The 20,673-nt window shown below is 49.7% G+C and overlaps 2 protein-coding genes across 2 annotated transcripts; both read left to right on the top strand.

Annotated features, from left to right (window-relative positions):
* The first annotated feature begins 264 nt into the window (after window positions 1-264).
* Window positions 265-6,595, top strand: LOC142255971 (uncharacterized). The gene is made up of 4 exons (XM_075327438.1): window positions 265-302; window positions 515-578; window positions 4,967-5,005; window positions 5,978-6,595. The coding sequence occupies exons 2-4, from the start codon at window positions 542-544 to the stop codon at window positions 6,520-6,522; spliced, it is 621 nt and encodes a 206-aa protein (XP_075183553.1). The 5' UTR covers window positions 265-302; window positions 515-541; the 3' UTR covers window positions 6,523-6,595.
* An 8,806-nt stretch (window positions 6,596-15,401) lies between these two features.
* Window positions 15,402-19,567, top strand: LOC142256019 (mucin-5AC-like). The gene is made up of 4 exons (XM_075327514.1): window positions 15,402-15,438; window positions 15,651-15,714; window positions 18,625-18,663; window positions 19,001-19,567. Exons 2-4 carry the CDS (start codon window positions 15,678-15,680, stop codon window positions 19,492-19,494), a joined length of 570 nt encoding a protein of 189 aa, XP_075183629.1. The 5' UTR covers window positions 15,402-15,438; window positions 15,651-15,677; the 3' UTR covers window positions 19,495-19,567.
* Window positions 19,568-20,673: the final 1,106 nt, after the last annotated feature.

Here is a 20,673-nt window from a genome sequence, read left to right on the forward strand (position 1 = left end):
AATGAGGCACATGGACACGTTTGGCTTTCGTAATGAGCTACACCTTTACATATAGACCAAGAATAAAGTAATTTACATAAAGCTGCAAGATCTTCCAGATTATAGAATTGCCCTGAGTAGGATTGTTTTTACTGCGCTTTTCTATATAGTTATTAACACTAATTATTCCAGGGCGAGACCATAACACGTTACATGCTAAACATAGGTCACAGGTCGCACCCTGAACACGCCTAACAGCTCCCAGTATATAAGAGGGTGCACTGGCCCGATCCTGCATCCCCAGAACACCGTGCATCCTCCTGGTAAGCACCAAGACTTCTGTTCTGATCCAGCCAAGTCTGCAAAGAAAGAGTGCTGCTCTGGAGGACTTAATGTGACCATGCACGCACCTGCAGATCGCTGGCGATTAGAGATCACCCCGCAACGATCAGATGATTGTACTGATGATGAACAAATCTCCGCCTCTGATACATTTTCTGCTGTTAATTCTATAATCTCATTTTATAATTTACAGGAAACCTCCTGCACCTCACATACGAGCATGGTGCGATCATCTGCAGCGCTGCTCTCCTGCCTGAGTGAGTGACCGATATACAACATCTATAACATTCAGATGGGTTTCTATTGACAGAATTAGGCTATGTGCAAAGGTTATATGTGTAGCCTCATCTCTGCTGACTGCTCTGTAGCCTCATCTCTGCTGACTGCTCTGTAGCCTCATCTCTGCTGACTGCTCTGTAGCCTCATCTCTGCTGACTGCTCTGTAGCCTCATCTCTGCTAACTGCTCTGTAGCCTCATCTCTGCTGACTGCTCTGTAGCCTCATCTCTGCTGACTGCTCTGTAGCCTCATCTCTGCTGACTGCTCTGTAGCCTCATCTCTGCTGACTGCTCTATAGCCTCATCTCTGCTGACTGCTCTGTAGCCTCATCTCTGCTGACTGCTCTGTAGCCTCATCTCTGCTGACTGCTCTGTAGCCTCATCTCTGCTGACTGCTCTGTAGCCTCATCTCTGGTGACCGCTCTGTAGCCTCATCTCTACTGACTGCTCTGTAGCCTCACCTCTGCTGACTGCTCTGTAGCCTCATCTCTGCTGACTGCTCTGTAGCCTCATCTCTGCTGACTGCTCTGTAGCCTCATCTCTGCTGACCGCTCTGTAGCCTCATCTCTGCTGACTGCTCAGTAGCCTCATCTCTGCTGACTGCTCTGTAGCCTCATCTCTGCTGACTGCTCTATAGCCTCATCTCTGCTGACTGCTCTGTAGCCTCATCTCTGCTGACTGCTCTGTAGCCTCATCTCTGCTGACTGCTCTGTAGCCTCATCTCTGCTGACCGCTCTGTAGCCTCATCTCTGCTGACCGCTCTGTAGCCTCATCTCTGCTGACTGCTCTGTAGCCTCATCTCTGCTGACTGCTCTGTAGCCTCATCTCTGCTGACTGCTCTGTAGCCTCATCTCTGCTGACTGCTCGGTAGCCTCATCTCTGCTGACCGCTCTGTAGCCTCATCTCTGCTGACCGCTCTGTAGCCTCATCTCTGCTGACTGCTCTGTAGCCTCATCTCTGCTGACTGCTCTGTAGCCTCATCTCTGCTGACTGCTCTGTAGCCTCATCTCTGCTGACTGCTCGGTAGCCTCATCTCTGCTGACCGCTCTGTAGCCTCATCTCTGCTGACTGCTCGGTAGCCTCATCTCTGCTGACCGCTCTGTAGCCTCATCTCTGCTGACCGCTCTGTAGCCTCATCTCTGCTGACTGCTCTGTAGCCTCATCTCTGCTGACTGCTCGGTAGCCTCATCTCTGCTGACCGCTCTGTAGCCTCATCTCTGCTGACCGCTCTGTAGCCTCATCTCTGCTGACTGCTCTGTAGCCTCATCTCTGCTGACTGCTCTGTAGCCTCATCTCTGCTGACTGCTCTGTAGCCTCATCTCTGCTGACTGCTCGGTAGCCTCATCTCTGCTGACCGCTCTGTAGCCTCATCTCTGCTGACTGCTCGGTAGCCTCATCTCTGCTGACCGCTCTGTAGCCTCATCTCTGCTGACTGCTCTGTAGCCTCATCTCTGCTGACCGCTCTGTAGCCTCATCTCTGCTGACTGCTCTGTAGCCTCATCTCTGCTGACTGCTCTGTAGCCTCATCTCTGCTGACTGCTCTGTAGCCTCATCTCTGCTGACTGCTCGGTAGCCTCATCTCTGCTGACCGCTCTGTAGCCTCATCTCTGCTGACTGCTCTGTAGCCTCATCTCTGCTGACTGCTCTGTAGCCTCATCTCTGCTGCCTGCTCTGTAGCCTCATCTCTGCTGACTGCTCTGTAGCCTCATCTCTGCTGACTGCTCTGTAGCCTCATCTCTGCTGACCGCTCTGTAGCCTCATCTCTGCTGACTGCTCAGTAGCCTCATCTCTGCTGACTGCTCTGTAGCCTCATCTCTGCTGACTGCTCTATAGCCTCATCTCTGCTGACTGCTCTGTAGCCTCATCTCTGCTGACTGCTCTGTAGCCTCATCTCTGCTGACTGCTCTGTAGCCTCATCTCTGCTGACCGCTCTGTAGCCTCATCTCTGCTGACCGCTCTGTAGCCTCATCTCTGCTGACTGCTCTGTAGCCTCATCTCTGCTGACTGCTCTGTAGCCTCATCTCTGCTGACTGCTCTGTAGCTTCATCTCTGCTGACCGCTCTGTAGCCTCATCTCTGCTGACTGCTCTGTAGCCTCATCTCTGCTGACTGCTCGGTAGCCTCATCTCTGCTGACCGCTCTGTAGCCTCATCTCTGCTGACTGCTCGGTAGCCTCATCTCTGCTGACCGCTCTGTAGCCTCATCTCTGCTGACTGCTCTGTAGCCTCATCTCTGCTGACTGCTCGGTAGCCTCATCTCTGCTGACTGCTCTGTAGCCTCATCTCTGCTGACTGCTCTGTAGCCTCATCTCTGCTGACTGCTCTGTAGCCTCATCTCTGCTGACCGCTCTGTAGCCTCATCTCTGCTGACTGCTCTGTAGCCTCATCTCTGCTGACTGCTCGGTAGCCTCATCTCTGCTGACCGCTCTGTAGCCTCATCTCTGCTGACTGCTCTGTAGCCTCATCTCTGCTGACTGCTCTGTAGCCTCATCTCTGCTGACTGCTCTGTAGCTTCATCTCTGCTGACTGCTCTGTAGCTTCATCTCTGCTGACTGCTCTGTAGCCTCATCTCTGCTGACTGCTCTGTAGCCTCATCTCTGCTGACTGCTCTGTAGCCTCATCTCTGCTGACTGCTCTGTAGCTTCATCTCTGCTGACTGCTCTGTAGCCTCATCTCTGCTGACTGCTCTGTAGCCTCATCTCTGCTGACTGCTCTGTAGCCTCATCTCTGCTGACTGCTCGGTAGCCTCATCTCTGCTGACTGCTCGGTAGCCTCATCTCTGCTGACTGCTCTGTAGCCTCATCTCTGCTGACTGCTCTGTAGCCTCATCTCTGCTGACTGCTCTGTAGCCTCATCTCTGCTGACTGCTCAGTAGAAGAGAGATATTCTTAAATTATTTTGGAAGAGGAGACATCATTTTATGGAGACTTAGTAATGTTTAAATGAGAGTCTCAACATTGGTCAGCCCCCCATGACAGACACTGCAGCCACTATCCTTCCCATGCTGACACCATTAAATCCCAGGTCCCTCTTTTTTCATATTTTTTATTTCTATGTCATATCAGTGGAGGGCATATCATTGGTGCAACCTGTGCGGCCACGCAGGGGCCCAAGAGGTAAAGGGGCCCATGTTTACCTCCAGAGCAGGTGGAATTGTGCGTTAGAAGTTATCAGTTATTGGACTAAATATGGCCCATACCCCTAGCCCTAACTCTAGCACTATCCCTCACCCTAATCCTAGCTCTAATTCTAGCCCTAACCCTATCCCTAAATCTAGCCCTAATCGTAGCCCTAACCCTAGCCCTAACTCTAGCCCTAATCCTCATCTTAATCCTGGTCCTAACTATGACCCTAACACTAGCCCTAACCCTAGCCCTAAATCTAGCCCTAATCCTAGCCTTAATCCTGGTCCTAACTCTGGCCCTAACCCTAGCCCTAACCCTAGCTTTAACTCTAGCCCTAACCCTAATCCTAGTCCTAACCCTGGCCCAAACTCTGGCCCTATCTCTAGCCCTTACCCTAGCCTTAAACCTAGCCCTAACTCTAGCTCTAACCCTAGCCCTAACCCTAGTACTAACTCTAGTACTAACTCTAGCCCTAACCCTAGCCCTATATCTAGCCCTTACCCTAGCCTTAAACCTAGCCCTAACTTTAGCCCTAATTCTAGCCTTAACCCTAGCCATAATTCTAGCCCTAACCCTATTCCTAAACCTAGTTTTAACCCTAGCCCTAACTCTAGCCTTAACCCTAGCCCTAAATCTAGCCCTAATCCTAGCCTTAATTCTGGTCCTAACTCTGGCCCTAACCCTAGCCCTAACCCTAGCTTTAACTCTAGCCCTAACCTTAATCCTAGTCCTAACCCTGTCCCAAACTCTGGCCCTATCTCTAGCCCTTACCCTAGCCTTAAACCTAGCCCTAACCCAAGCCCTAACCCTAGCCCTAACCCTAGTACTAACTCTAGTACTAACTCTAGCCCTAACCTTAGCCCCATCTCTAGCCCTTACCCTGGCCTTAAACCTAGCCCTAACTTTAGCCCTAATTCTAGCCTTAACCCTAGCCATAATTCTAGCAGTAACCCTAGTCCTAAACCTAGTTTTAACTCTAGCCCTAACTCTAGCCTTAACCCTAGCCCTAAATCTAGCCCTAATCCTAACCTTAATCCTGGTCCTAACTCTGGCCCTAACTCTAGCTCTAACCCTAGCTTTAACTCTATCCTTAACCTTAATCCTGGTCCTAACTCTAGCTCTAACCCTAGTACTAACTCTAGTCTTAACCCTAGTCCTAACCCTCTGTTCTTGCACAGGAGCCCATTTTTGTCTGTGTCCTCCAGTGCACTCTATAGACAAAGGGTTTTTGGTTTTATCTTGCAGGCATCCTCCTCTTGGTGATAACTGTACAATCAGGAGATGGTGAGTATTGAGATGTCTATATTGTATTCTGTCTTCAGAAGTGAGTGACGCTCAGGATTGTTGTTTTCTCTAAGCCGACGTCATCACAGAGAGTTTAACCCTCCATCACATACAATATCGGTTCTAACGAGTTCACATACAATGTGACTGTCAGGCGCAGGCTAGAAAAATACCTATAATATCTAATGTTTGCAATTTCAGTGCTCTAAAAGTGATCAGTGACCTTCATAGGGATGTAATAAAAGAGACTACACATAATCAGGTGCAAAAAAAACCCATTTACTTAACATAAAACTAATAACTCTGAAATACAAACATTTCAAAACTCCCGCCAAATAGTCCCCAGTTCGACTCAAAAAACTCTACAACGAAAATTTATGGAAACAAACTTAATTTTAAGGTACCTTAAGTACTATTAAACACATATTCAATCAGAATTAGATCCTGAAGTTTCCCCAGAAAAATTACACTTGCAGAGCCTGTGATGAATAAAAACATAAAATACCAACCTTATTGAGTGTGACGTGTTCACATACAATGAGCCTGAGAGATTAGTGCAGTTATATCTGTCCTCCTGAAGCTCTGCAATCCAACTGTGGTATGAGGTGTCACAGAGCTGCTAGAGACAGGAGACTACCTGGAGGGAGGGGATTTCCTCACAATCTGGTGAGGAAGGAGAAATGAAAGGAAAAGAGATGTGCCTGTCAGGCCTATTGTATGTGACGGAGGGTTAACAATTTTACCAATTTTGTTACAACTGTTTGTATTTTGCGGCATATATATGTAAGATAAAGTGGAACATCTTGGCTGATTCCTGAAACAGCGCCACCCCTCTGCACAGGTTGTCTGCGGTACTGCAGCTGAGTTCTATAAAAAGTGAATGGAGCTGAGTTGTGTTTTGGAAGAAAGTAGCCAGGTTTTTGCATTCGTGGCCGCCCATTTATGCTTGATTGTATTTCTTTTCTTTTACAGATGAGAGATCTTGTGCTAGAATGGGCAAAGAATTTTCTGCGTGTCAAGCGCACTGTCAGCCATCCTGCGATAATAGAAAACCTCAAATCTGTGCTGCCATGTGCAAGCCAGGATGTAAATGCAAGAAGGGCTTCATAAACAACGGCAGGGACAACGAATGTATAAAACCAGCAAAGTGCTCTCAGTGCAAGGGGAGCACCACGTACTCCGAACAGGGAAACAAGTGCACCGAATCCTGCAAAGCCGTCATCAACCCGAAATTACCATGCCCAAGAAACATGGAAACCGGCTGCTTCTGTAAAGAAAAAGGATACGTTTTTCTAGATGACGGCAAGACATGTGTCCATCCTAAGGACTGCCCCAGACCTGGACACAACAACCCCGGACCTGGACCTGGCCACTACGACCCCAAACCTGGACCTGGCCACTACGACCCCAGACCTGGACCTGGCCACAACAACCCCGGACCTGGACCTGGCCACTACGACCCCAGACCTGGACCTGGCCACTACGACCCCAGACCTGGACCTGGCAACTATCACTAATCCTGCCCATGTGTGTGGCTTCCTCCAATTATATGGAGGCCTGTCATCTGGAAATAAAATGATTGGTCAAGGATATTGTCGCTTTTATTTCTTTTTATTGTTTATTCGTCAGCAGGTTTTTGCTTCCTCGTCTGAGAGTAACATGATGTAGACAAAGAAATCCTGAATTCAACCATGTATCACTTAGATTAGTGGGTGCAGCCATTCTGACACAATCAGAATCTGTAGATTTAGCCATGTAGCAGAGCTGAGAGAGTTGGCCCCGCCCACACTAGGTTCTCTATAGAGATTGTACAATGACAGAGAGTAGGGGGCGTGCCGGACTGCTATGCACAACAGTAGTCCGAGCAATGAGAAGTTCTGCTGCTTAAACAAACATAGCAAATAAACAACAGATCGGACCTTGACAAGACAGGAATCCTTGAATTCTTTGAGTTAACCCTTGCAGCTTGCTGTTTTCAGCTTACATAGCAAAATCTGCTGACAGATTCCCTTTATCTCCCCAACAATGATCTGTCCTGTGTCCCCTGTTGGTCGAACATGTGAATATTAATGGGTTTGGCCAAATGTAGTCTGAGGTCTGAAACAAGTTGAAACATGAGTCCATTGTAGGAAATGGAAGGGATCATTAATTCATGAAAAGCAGATGCATCTACGACCCTGTCTAATTAAACATGCCCCAGGCCCTATCGTGGCACCCCCAGTGGATTAACAGCTGTGTTTTAGCAATCTTCATATATTCTAGTCTCATCTTTGCTAGGCATGGCCATGTACTGAAGATAGCCATGAACCACCAGTTAAATGGGGAGTTTGGAAATAGTAATGAATATTGATCAATTATTGGTCCACAGTCACTATATTCACATTGATGGTGTCATGAAAATATAATAAGCAGATATGTTTTCATGGTCTCTGGTATCAGGAGTGATCTCAGATCCCCCCACCCCCTCCCTCCAGAGCCCTGCCAAATTAACAGCCAGGAAGAGGTTTCCTTGTTAGGGGATTTAACATGTACCTTTCAATTAACTTACAACACCTCTCCCCAGCTCTTCAAAGACCCCCTACGTAGCCAGAGACACTTCGTCTACATTCTGTATACACAGGGGCGGAGTACAAGTTTCCTACAGGAATATAGCTTTTCTGATCAAAAGGCTGGGGCAGCCGTATTGTCTCCGTTGGGGAAATATTAATATTGCGAGATACATATGTCCCCCAGATATGGCGGGCATACCGCTGATCTCGAAATACCATAACGCACATCTCACATATTTCAGCTTAATCGTAGGACATACGGAAGAGCCACAAATTAATATCTCCACCCAGAACATATCAAATCCCTCTTGTGTGATATCCACCTTCTGCTAAAATCATAATATCAAAAAAGGAAGGTAATATCGTCCACGTGGGACGCTCCCACACGGAGATATGAGGACCATGAGGATTCCATAATTTTGGAAGAGGGGAAAACCCCCTCCCTTACATGATGTCAGCAGAAGTGGGGGCTGCGGGTGAGACAGAGGTGAATAAAAGTGAGTGTCTTAGTACACACTGGGTCAATGCCAGAGGATATGCATTCTGTGCATAGGATTGTCCGTTCCCAAGGGGCTTCCTCTCCTCCTATAGCTGAACCATAATCTGTGACCAGGTGTAGTAATCTTTCATTTTTTTTCCTGTTTATTTTATGTAACTGTAATACTATTGTATGTTCTGAGGATTTCGATAGCGTTAGGGCAATGACCACCAGAGACGAGTTCTTGGTACAAGATGTTTATAACATGTAACCACGGTAGATACACAACGGAACAAACACAGTAGTACACACACACGAAATACCTTCCCGAAACGGAGCGAAGGGGATTCCCGGGACCACGCACCGGACTCCCCCAGGGAGACCACCAGAGCGAACCCCTATACAGGGACTGTCCGGCAATCACCCCGGAAGGCCTAAATGCGCAGCAGCCGGGACACAAGGGGCAAGTGGTAAAAGTCCAGGAGTGTCCGTACGGAATGATAGTCCAGAGTGGTTACGAACCAGAAGGAACCGGGCAGACGTGCTGATCAAAGACGGCAGAAGGAGTCCGGGCACAGCTTGAGAAAACCGGGTATGGTCCAGAGTCGGTCGGTAGTCTTTCAGGAAGATCCAAAAGGCAATCAGGAAGTAGAAGCAGCAAAGCAGGAGCACACAGCAAGCAGTATACTCAGGCACTGGACTGGGCTTAGAGGCGGCCTTTTAAGCAGCTGGACAGGAAGTAGGGCAACAGAACATTAAACTCCATGTTAACTGAGGGCAAGCTCTTTCAAAAGAGAACTGGAAAACCCGGAAACCTGACAGTAACTGTCTATACTGTATTTGTATTGTTCCCTTTTGTAAATTCTTGTATATTTCCTTTTAAACACTGCCTATTCCCGGATGAAATATATAAAATTTAATAGCTTCTTTCCTCATGCTTTATATACGAATCCAGAAACCCGAAAGGCCTTATGCTATCTGAAAAGGGTCCCCATTTCCCTGTAGAAAGTCTGGGTGGTGGCAGCATAATTATTATTGCATAGAATTATTGGAGTGCTATCATTAAGGGTACCAAGGTATATATATATATTCCATTAGCGGGAATCAGTGATATATACATTTACCTTTGCTGTGAGACCTCCAATATTTGGCATTATTAGCTCAGCAGCCTCATTTTATGCATTGTCCTGCAGTACAAAAAGTGGCCTGCTGACAAGGGGGGCGCTAGAGAGTAGTCGTGTTTGTGACAAATCAGTGAACAGCTGCGGGATATCTCAGTGACTCCCCCGGCTGTTCATGACAGATGGTCATCTACTATTTGCCCATCATGTGTTCCATCTATCTTTATCAAGAAGCACATAGAAGAGAAGAGAGAGGAGCCTGCAGCACTGAGGAGAAGCAGGGTGCTGCTGGGAAATATAAGTATTAGAGATAAGAATAGGACTGACTATTCATTTTTTGTGATGTAGGATGCACAGAGCGGAAGAAGGAAATAAAAAAATACATAAAAGTACAAATAAACTTCATGTTAGGCTTGCACTTTATATTAACAGATATAGTGGGTTTAGTTCAAATATTGCCATTGTGGGTATAACCCTTTAAAAAGCATGAAAAATGCTTAATACATTCCTGGTAGACCTCATATTGTTACACAGATGTAAGGGTAATTCTAAACTAAGTCATATTGGCGATTTGAGGCAAATTTTAGAAAAAAAATAATTGAAGCTGACAAATTCAAATTTCAAAAGATCTCCTCATGTCTAATTATTAAACTCAAATTTTGTCATACTTTTTCTAACCCTAACTATGGTTAGGAATAAAACTAGGATTAGGACTAGGGTTAGGACTAGCATTAGGGCTAGAGTTAGGGCTAGGGCTAGCGTTAAGGCTAGAGTTAGGGCTAGAATTAGGGCTAGAGTTAGAGTTAGGGCTACAGTTACAGCTAGAGTTAGGACTAAGGTTAGAGCTAGAGTTAAGGCTAGAGTTAAGGCTAGTATTAGGGCTAGAATTAGAGCTGGTGTTAGAGTTAGGGCTAGAGATAGGGCTAGAGTTAGAGCTAGGGTTATGCCTAGAGTTAGGGCTAGAGCTAGGGTTAGGGCTAGGGTTATGACTAGAGTTAGGGCTAGAGTTAGGGTTAGGGCTAGGCTTAGGGCTAAGGTTAGGGCTACATTTAGTGCTCGGGTTAGGGCTAAAGATAAGTGTAGACTTAGGACAAGAGTTAGTGCTAGGGTTAGGGCTAGATTTAGAGCTAGAGTTAGGGCTAGGGTTAGAGCTAGATTTAGTGCTCGGTTAGGGCCAAAGTTAGGGGTACACTTAGGACTATAGTTAGTGCTAGGGTTAGGGCTAGATTTAGAGATAGGGATAGTGTTAGGGCTAGATTTAAGGGTAAAATTAGGGGTAGTCTAAGGACTACAGTTAGTGCTAGGGTAGAGTTAGAGCTAAATTTGAGGATAGAGTTAGAACTAGAGTTAGGGCTAGAGTTAGTGCTAGTGTTAGGGCTAGATTTAGAGCTAGAGATAGGGATAGAGTTAGGGCTACATTTAAGGGTAGAATTAGGGGTAGTCTAAGGACTACAGTTAGTGCTAGGGTAGAGTTAGAGCTAAATTTGGGGATAGAGTTAGAACTAGAGTTAGGGCTAGAGTTAGTGCTAGTGTTAGGGCTAGATTTAGAGCTAGAGATAGGTATAGGGTTAGGGCTACATTTAAGGGTAGAATTAGGGGTAGTCTAAGGACTACAGTTAGTGCTAGGGTAGAGTTAGAGCTAAATTTGGGGATAGAGTTAGAACTAGAGTTAGGGCTAGAGTTAGTGCTAGTGTTAGGGCTAGATTTAGAGCTAGAGATAGGTATAGGGTTAGGGCTACATTTAAGGGTAGAATTAGGGGTAGTCTAAGGACTACAGTTAGTGCTAGGGTAGAGTTAGAGCTAAATTTGGAGATAGAGTTAGGGCTAGAGTTAGGGCTAGGTTTAGGGTAGATAAAAGCCGGGTTTACACGCTGCGACATCGCTAGCATCGGCTAGCGATGTCGAGCGCAATAGCACCCGCCCCCGTCGTATGTGCGATATTGTGTGATCGCTGCCGTAGCGAACATTATCGCTATGGCAGTGTCACACGAACATACCTGCTCTGCGACGTCGCTCTGGACGGAGAACCACCTCCTTTCTAAGGGGGCGGTTCGTGTGGTTTCACAGCGACGTCACAGCAGGCGTCCAATAGGAGCGGAGGGGTGGAGATGAGCGGCACGTAACATCCCGCCTATCTCCTTCCTTCCTCATTGCCGGCGGCTGCAGGTAAGGTGAGGTTCCTCGTTCCTTCGGTGTCACACGTGGCGATGTGTGCTGCCGCAGGAACGAGGAACAACATCGTCCAAGCATCAGCAACGATAATTGGGAATAGGGGGGATGTCACCGATGAGCGACTTTGACCGTTTTTGCGATGATACAAAATCGCTCATAGGTGTTACACACAATGACATCGCTAACACGGCCGAATGTGCGTCACAAATTCCGTGACCCCAATGACATCGCTAAACCGATGTCGTAGTGTGCAAAGCCACCTTAAGGGCTAGGGTTATTGCTAGGTTGGGCTTAAAGTTAGGGCTAGAGTTAGGGCTAGAGTTAGGGCTAGAATTAGGGGTAGTCTTAGGATTTCAGTTAGTGCTAGGGTAGAGTTAGAGCTAAATTTGGGGATAGCATTAGGGCTAGGGTTAGGGCGAGAGTAAAGCGCGGTTTACACGCGCTGCTCGAGTCCGGACCTTCAGGGGTGGTGGCTCGAGGGTCTCCGGACTCGGGGGTCTCGCGGACTGCCGAATAAAAGGGGGGACGTATATGTACAGGTTGGGCCATTTTAAGTTTGTGACGCCACCCACGGTGCGCGGTGAGGTGGGACACCACTGCTGCAGTTATGGGGCACCCGGGGGAGATGTTGCGCAGCAAGTTGTTAACCCCTCCGTGGGCAGGGATGGTGGCCCCGGGACCCGGTGGCTTGGTGCAGGGAATGGCGACCGCCGAGGATGCTGGTGTAGTTGCTGCGGGCGGGGGGGTGCGCTGCTCGACTGCGCTTGCGGCTCGGGTCCGGCTGCTTCTGCTGCTGCTGCTGCTCAGTGGCTCGAGCGGTGGGCCGGATCCCGGGACCTTGAGCGGCGCTCCTCGCCCGTGAGTGAAAGGGGTGGTCTGTTGGGGTTTGGGATGTCGGTTTGTGATGCCACCCACGGTGTGTGGTGAGGTTGGGACACCACCGCTGCTCTGTATGGGGATCCCGGGAGCGATGACAGGGAGCAGCTGGGATGTTTCTCTCCCCTCCGTGGGTAGGGGGATTTTGGTAGTCCCGGGGCCCGGAGTTGTTGACTGTAAGGTGGATTGCGGGGCTTGGCCAGGTGCAGGGTCGCAGGGGCAGCGCAGTGCCAGACGGCACAGTGGTACTTACTCAGCCAGTAAAAGACACGGACTCTCTGGTAAAACAAACGGCTGGATGGACGAGTCCCACAGACGGCTGCGACGGTCACTCCCGGTAGGTTGGTGGTAACTGTCTCTGTGGCGCCCTGGACAAGCCTGGGGCCACAGAAAACAACACCATCACACACCACACTCCCAGCAGGCACACCGAAGTCAGACACAAAACCCTTGTTGCCTTCCTCCAGGGGCTGATGATCACACCAGGGGGTGGGCCAGGCGGTTGGTCCCGCCCACCGAGGAGTTCACAGTCCTGGAGGTGGGAAAGGAGTCAGACAAGCTAGGGAAGTGAAAGTGAGAGGAAGGAGAAGTGGTAGTGGAGCAACTAACTGACAGCGTCCGGGTGTGTTACCCGGGCGGTACAGCAAGGTTGGCAGACGGTGGTGACCGTCTGCAGGAGTGGCCTATCAGAGTTACCGTAAGGACCGTGGACAGGCGGTGGCCTGGCGGTACCGGACCGGTACACAAAGAGAAGTCAGCACCATCTGGCAGGGGCTTACGGACCCCAGCAAGGCTAGGAGTCGCCGTGAATTTGCCGAATCCGTTAGTGAAGGGGACCTCCTGGGTTTCCAAACAGCCAAGTCCCGACAGAAGGCAACAGTCCAACCAACAGAGGGAGACACCGCCACCGCCAAGGCAACCGTTTCTCAGGGCCAGAGCCTGCGGGCAAAAAGGGGCTCCTCCAGCCCACATCCAAGCTGGGGAGCGGGTTACCGGTTGGAACCCATCGGAACCATCTACCGTACATAGGTGCAGGGAAAGGCAGTCACCATCAACCTGCCGGGAGAAACAACACCGCAGCCGTCTGTGGGACCCGTCCATCCAGCCGAGTGTTTTACCGAGAACTGTGTCTTCATCATTGGGCTGAGTGAGTACCACCGTGCCGTGCGGCATAGCGCTGCCCCTGCGACCCTGCACCTCGCCAGGCCCCGTAACCCGCCTGTCATCCACCCCTACCCCATCACCGGGCCCCGGGACAACCAACCCCCTACCCACGGAGGGGAGAACTAACACCAAAGCTGCTCCCTGTCACCGCTCCCGGGATCCCCGTCCAGAGCAGCGGTGGTGTCACCATTATCACCACAACCGTGGGTGGCGTCACGGACAATAAATCCCCACAATCAATCCCCTTTTCACTCACGGGCGAGGAACGCCGCTCGAGTCCCCGGGATCCGGCCCACCGCTCGAGCCATCACCGAGCAGCGGCAGCCACAGCAGCAGCGGCCGGACCCAAGCAGTGGGAGAGTGCAGCGTCCCGTCCTCCGCCCGCGACATCTCTCCCTGCACCGGTGTTGTGTTCTCGGCCCCGATGGCTTCCCACCGGTAACCCGCTCCCCAGCGGTATATTTGCCGGAGGAGCCCCTTTTGCCCGCAGGCGCTGGCCCTGGGAACTCTAGCTGTGGCGGTAGCTGTATTTCCCTTCACGGTTGAGAGGTTGCCTTTAGTCGGGTCTTTGCTGCTAGGAAACCCCGGAGGTTCCCGTCGCTGACGGATTTGACCGGTTTAACGGCGACTCCAAGCCTCGTTGGGGTCCGTAGGCCCTGCCGAATGGTGCTGGCCTCTCTTCGCTCCCCAGTCCGGTACCGGCGGGCCACCGCCCGTCCCCGGTCCTTACGGTTGTGCATCAATCGGCCTCGCCTGCAGACGGTCACCACCGTCTGCCAACCTTGCTGTTTCTGTACCCGGGCCACGTACCCGGACACGGTCAAACTGCTCCTTTACCACTTCACTCCTTCACTTTCACTGTCCTAACTCAACTCTAACTCTCTTCCCGCCTCCAGTACTGTGAACTCCTCAGTGGGAGGAGCCAACTGCCTGGCTCCACGCCACCTGGTGTGGACATCAGCCCCTGGAGGGAGGCAACAAGGAATTTGTGTGTGCGGCTGATGTGCCTAACCGGGGTGTAGGGTGTGTTGTTGCAGTACCTGTGACGTCCTGGCTTGTCCAGGGCGCCACATACTCACTGTTAGTAAAACACACAAGTCTCTGGTAAACTAAGGTGGTGGTGGCCGATGAGGCGGCCGGTTGTGTTCAGGGTCCCCCACCCGGTTGGTGGTGTGTATCTCTGTCCTCTGCACTGTGCTAAGTAGAAATGACTTCCCAGTCTGAAACGTAGGAGTCCGATCCCGGCTGGATGTGGCCTAAGGAGCCGTGCCCGCAGACGCTGGCCTGTGGGATCTATGGGCCCTGGCAGTGACCTCTTATCCCCTATCGGTGGGCTGTTGTCTTCTATGAGGGACCTTGGGTGGGACAGGACCTCTAGTCCTGGCCTCAATCGGTTAATTAACCAGTCCGCTTGTTTCCGGTTTCTGGCTTCAGGGTCTGAGTACCCCCTTGTGCTACGGTTTCCGGGTCGGTTCCCCGTGTTCGTACCGGCGGGCCACTACCCTGTCCCGGTCCACCTCTGTTCCACCGATCCATCTTCCCGTCTCCTGCTGATGGAGACCACCGTCTGCCACCTAGCCAGTAGTACCAGGTCTCCTACCCTGGCCTGTTCAACTTGATTCTCCAGGGCGTCAAACTAACCATCCATGGGCTACAAGATACAAAACACTGACATCCTACGCCACACCACTGACCACAGGGGAGACATCACAGATCGTATAATCCACGCCGGGTTCTCCACAGTTCCAGCACGTGCCCATCCATGTGGATTAATGAGGCACATGGACACGTTTGGCTTTCGTAATGAGCTGCACCTTTACATATAGACCAAGAATAAAGTAATTTACATAAAGCTGCAAGATCTTCCAGATTATAGAATTGCCCTGAGTAGGATTGTTTTTACTGTGTTTTTCTATATAGTTATTAACACTAATTATTCCAGGGCGAGACCATAACACGTTACATGCTAAACATAGGTCACAGGTCGCACCCTGAACACGCCTAACAGCTCCCAGTATATAAGAGGGTGCCCTGGCCCGATCCTGCATCCCCAGAACACCGTGCATCCTCCTGGTAAGCACCAAGACTTCTGTTCTGATCCAGCCAAGTCTGCAAAGAAAGAGTGCTGCTCTGGAGGACTTAATGTGACCATGCACGCACCTGCAGATCGCTGGGGATTAGAGATCAACCCGCATCGATCAGATGATTGTACTGATGATGAACAAATCTCCGCCTCTGATACATTTTCTGCTGTTAATTCTATAATCTCATTTTATAATTTACAGGAAACCTCCTGCACCTCACATACGAGCATGGTGCGATCATCTGCAGCGCTGCTCTCCTGCCTGAGTGAGTGACCGATATACAACATCTAGAACATTCAGACGGGTTTCTATTGACAGAATTAGGCTATGTGCAAAGGTTATATGTGTAGCCTCATCTCTGCTGACTGCTCTGTAGCCTCATCTCTGCTGACTGCTCTGTAGCCTCATCTCTGCTGACTGCTCTGTAGCCTCATCTCTGCTGACTGCTCTGTAGCCTCATCTCTGCTGACTGCTCTGTAGCCTCATCTCTGCTGACTGCTCTGTAGCCTCATCTCTGCTGCCTGCTCTGTAGCCTCATCTCTGCTGCCTGCTCTGTAGCCTCATCTCTGCTGACTGCTCAGTAGCCTCATCTCTGCTGACTGCTCTGTAGCCTCATCTCTGCTGACCGCTCTGTAGCCTCATCTCTGCTGACTGCTCAGTAGCCTCATCTCTGCTGACTGCTCTGTAGCCTCATCTCTGCTGACCGCTCTGTAGCCTCATCTCTGCTGCCTGCTCTGTAGCCTCATCTCTGCTGACTGCTCTGTAGCCTCATCTCTGCTGCCTGCTCTGTAGCCTCATCTCTGCTGACTGCTCTGTAGCCTCATCTCTGCTGACTGCTCTGTAGCCTCATCTCTGCTGACTGCTCTGTAGCCTCATCTCTGCTGACTGCTCTGTAGCCTCATCTCTGCTGACTGCTCTGTAGCCTCATCTCTGCTGCCTGCTCTGTAGCCTCATCTCTGCTGACTGCTCTGTAGCCTCATCTCTGCTGCCTGCTCTGTAGCCTCATCTCTGCTGACCGCTCTGTAGCCTCATCTCTGCTGACTGCTCTGTAGCCTCATCGCTTCTGACTGCTCTGTAGCCTCATCTCTGCTGACTGCTCTATAGCCTCATCTCTGCTAACTGCTCTGTAGCCTCATCTCTGCTGACTGCTCTGTAGCCTCATCTCTGCTGACTGCTCTGTAGCCTCATCTTTGCTGACTGCTCTGTAGCCTCATCTCTGCTGACTGCTCTGTAGCCTGATCTCTGCTGACTGCTCACTAGCCTCATCTCTGCTGATTGCTCAGTAGCCTCATCTCTGCTGACTGCTCTGTAGCCTCATCTTTGCTGACTGCTCTGTAGCCTCATCTCTGCTGACTGCTCAGTAGCCTCATCTCTGCTGACTGCTCTGTAGCCTCATCTCTGCTGACTGCTCTGTAGCCTCATCTCTGCTGACTGCTCTGTAGCCTCATCTCTGCTGACTGCTCTGTAGCCTCATCTCTGCTGACTGCTCTGTAGCCTCATCTCTGCTGACTGCTCTGTAGCCTCATCTCTGCTGACTGCTCTGTAGCCTCATCTTTGCTGACTGCTCTGTAGCCTCATCTCTGCTGACTGCTCAGTAGCCTCATCTCTGCTGACTGCTCTGTAGCCTCATCTCTGCTGACTGCTCTGTAGCCTCATCTCTGCTGACTGCTCTGTAGCCTCATCGCTTCTGACTGCTCTGTAGCCTCATCTCTGCTGACTGCTCTGTAGCCTCATCTCTGCTGACTGCTCTGTAGCCTCATCTCTGCTGACTGCTCTGTAGCCTCATCTCTGCTGACTGCTCTGTAGCCTCATCGCTTCTGACTGCTCTGTAGCCTCATCTCTGCTGACTGCTCTGTAGCCTCATCTCTGCTGACTGCTCTGTAGCCTCATCTCTGCTGACTGCTCTGTAGCCTCATCTCTGCTGACTGCTCTGTAGCCTCATCTCTGCTGACTGCTCTGTAGCCTCATCGCTTCTGACTGCTTAATAGTCTCACCTCTGCTGCCTTTTTGGTAGAAGAAAAATCTTCCTAATTTATTTGGGAAGATAGGACTGGATATAATATCATAGATACATAGTAAAGTTGAAATGAGGGTCTCTAAATTGGCCAGCCCCCATTACAGACACTGCAGCCACTATCTTTCCCATATTGACACCATTAAATCCCAGGTTCTTCTTTTGTATTTTTTTTCCTCTCCGTTATATCAGGAACGGACATATCATTGGTTCAACCTGTGTGAGGAACCAGGAGGAATTGGGCATAATGAAGCGTTATTGGACTAAATAGGGCCCATAACTCCAGCCCCAACCCTAATCCTAGCGTTAACCCTAAGCCTACCTCTAGCCCTAACCCTAGCCATATCCCTAGCCATAACCCTAGCTCTAGCCTTAACCCTAGCCCTAACTCTAGCACTCTAGTACTAACCCTGGTCCTAACCCTAACCCTAGCCTTACTCCTAGCCCTACCTCTAGCCTTACCCCTAGCCCTAACTCTAGCACTCTAGTACTAACCCTGGCCCTAACCCTAGCCCTAACTCTAGCCTTACCCCTAGCCCTGACTCTAGCACTCTAGTACTAACTCTGGCCCTAACCCTAGCCCTAACTCTAGCCTTACCCCTAGCCCTAACTCTAGCCTTACCCCTAACTCTAGCCTTACCTCTAGCCCTAACTCTAGCCTTAACCCTAGCCCTTACTCTAGCCTTAACCCTAGCCCTAACTCTAGCCTTAACCCTAGCCCTAACTCTAGCCTTAACCCTAACCCTAGCCTACACCTTAGCCCTAACTCTAGCCTTACCTCTAGCCCTAACTCTAGCCTTACCTCTAGCCCTAACTCTAGCCTAAACCCTAGCCCCAACTCTAGCTTTAACCCTAGCCCTAACTCTATCCTTAACCCTAACCCTTGCCCTAAGTCTAGCCTTTCCCCTAGCCCTAACTCTACCCTTACCCTAGCCCTAATCCTAGCCATAACCCTAGCCCTAACTCTAGCCCTAATCGTAGCCTTAACACTAGCCCTAGATCTAGCCTTAACTCTAGCTTAAATCTAGCTCAAGCTCTAAATCCAGCCCTAAGCCTAGTCCTAACTCTATCCTTAACCGTCTGTTCTTGCACAGGGGCCCTTTTCTGTCTGTGTCCTCCAGTGCACTCTATAGACAAAGGGTTTTATTTTTTATCTTGCAGGCATCCTCCTCTTGGCGATAACTGTACAATCGGTAGATGGTGAGTATTGAGACGTTTACATTGTATTCTGTCTTCAGAAGTGAGTGACGCTCAGGATTGTTGTTTTCTCTAAGCCGACGTCATCACAGAGAGTTTTAACAATTGTACCTAATTTGTTACAACTGTTTGTGTTTTTGGGCATATGTATGTAAGATAAAGTGGAACATCTTGGCTGATTCCTGAAACAGCGCCACCCCTCTGCACAGGTTGTCTGCGGTACTGCAGCTGAGTTCTATAAAAAGTGAATGGAGCTGAGTTGTATTTTGGAAGAAAGTAGCCAGGTTTTTGCATTCGTGGCCGCCCATTTATGCTTGATTGTATTTCTTTTCTTTTACAGATGAGAGATCTTGTGCTAGAATAGGCAAAGGATTTTCTGCGTGTCGAGCGCACTGTCAGCCATCCTGCGATAATAGAAATCCTCAAATCTGCACTCATATGTGCAATCCAGGATGTATCTGCAAGAAGGGCTTCATAAACAACGGCAGGGACAACGAATGTATAAAACCAGCAAAGTGCTCTCAGTGCAAGGGGAGCACCACGTACTCCGAACAGGGAAACAAGTGCACCGAATCCTGCAAAGCCGTCATCAACCCGAAATTACCGTGCACAAGAGAAATGTCACCCGGCTGCTTCTGTAAAAAAGGATACGTCTTTCTAGATGACGACAAGACATGCGTCCGTCCTCAGGACTGCCCCAGACCTGGACCTGGCCACAACAACCCCGGACCTGGACCTGGCCACTACGACCCCAAACCTGGACCTGGCCACTACGACCCCAGACCTGGACCTGGCCACTACGACCCCAGACCTGGACCTGGCCACTACCACTAATCCTGCCCATGTGTGTGGCTTCCTCCAATTATATGGAGGCCTGTCATCTGGAAATAAAATGATCGGTCAAGGATATTGTCGTTTTTATTTCTTTTTATTGTTTATTTGTCAGCAGGTTATTGCTTCCTCGTCGGAGAGCAACATGATGTAGACAAAGAGATCCTGAATCCAACGATGTATCACTTAGATTACTGGCTGCAGCCGTTCTGACATAATCAGAGTCTTTAGATTTAGCCATGTAGCAGAGCTGAGAGCTGGCTCCGCCCACACCAGGTTCTCTATAGAGATTGTACAGTGAGAGTGAGGTGTCAATCACAGGAGGGGGTGTGCTGGACTGCTGTGCACAAGAGTAGTCCGAGCAATGAGAAGGGTCCTGCTGCTTAAACAATCATAGCAAATAAACAACATATTAGACCTTGACAAGACCGGCATCCCTGAATTCTTTGTGTTAACCCTTGCAGCATGCGGTTTTCAGCTTACATAGCAAAAAGCCTGCTGACCGATTCCCTTTATCTCCCCCGACAATCATCTATCCGTTGTCCCCACACACATCAGATTGTCGGGAATATTAGTTGGTTTGGCCAATTGTAATCTGAGACCTGAAATAAGAGGGAAGATGAGTCCATGGTAGGAAATAGAAGGGATAATTTGGCTAAGAGTGAGATATCACAGGAGGCATTAAATACATCTAATAAAAATATAGGGAAAAAAAACAGAGGAAGAGGGATTGCAGGGATAGTCAATCAACGCACAAGTTACATCAGCGTGCAACAATTGCACCTATACAACAGTGTAAAGAGTAGATAGGAGCTGAAGAACTGACTAAGTAGACAGGAGCTCAGGAGGTGGCTGAGTACAAAGGATATCAGGTACAAGCTGTGTAGACAGGAGCTCAGGAATGGGCTGAGTACAAAGGATATCAGGTACAAGCTGTGTAGACAGGAGCTCAGGAGGTGGCTGAGTACAAAGGATATCAGGTACAAGCTGTGTAGACAGGAGCTCAGGAATGGGCTGAGTACAAAGGATATCAGGTACAAGCTGTGTAGACAGGAGCTCAGGAATGGGCTGAGTACAAAGGATATCAGGTACAAGCTGTGTAGACAGGAGCTCAGGAGGTGGCGGAGTACAAAGGATTTCAGGTACAAGCTGTGTAGACAGGAGCTCAGGAATAGGCTGAGT

Source organism: Anomaloglossus baeobatrachus, chromosome 11 (genome assembly GCF_048569485.1).
Source record: "Anomaloglossus baeobatrachus isolate aAnoBae1 chromosome 11, aAnoBae1.hap1, whole genome shotgun sequence".
NCBI classification, from domain to species: Eukaryota; Metazoa; Chordata; class Amphibia; order Anura; family Aromobatidae; genus Anomaloglossus; species Anomaloglossus baeobatrachus.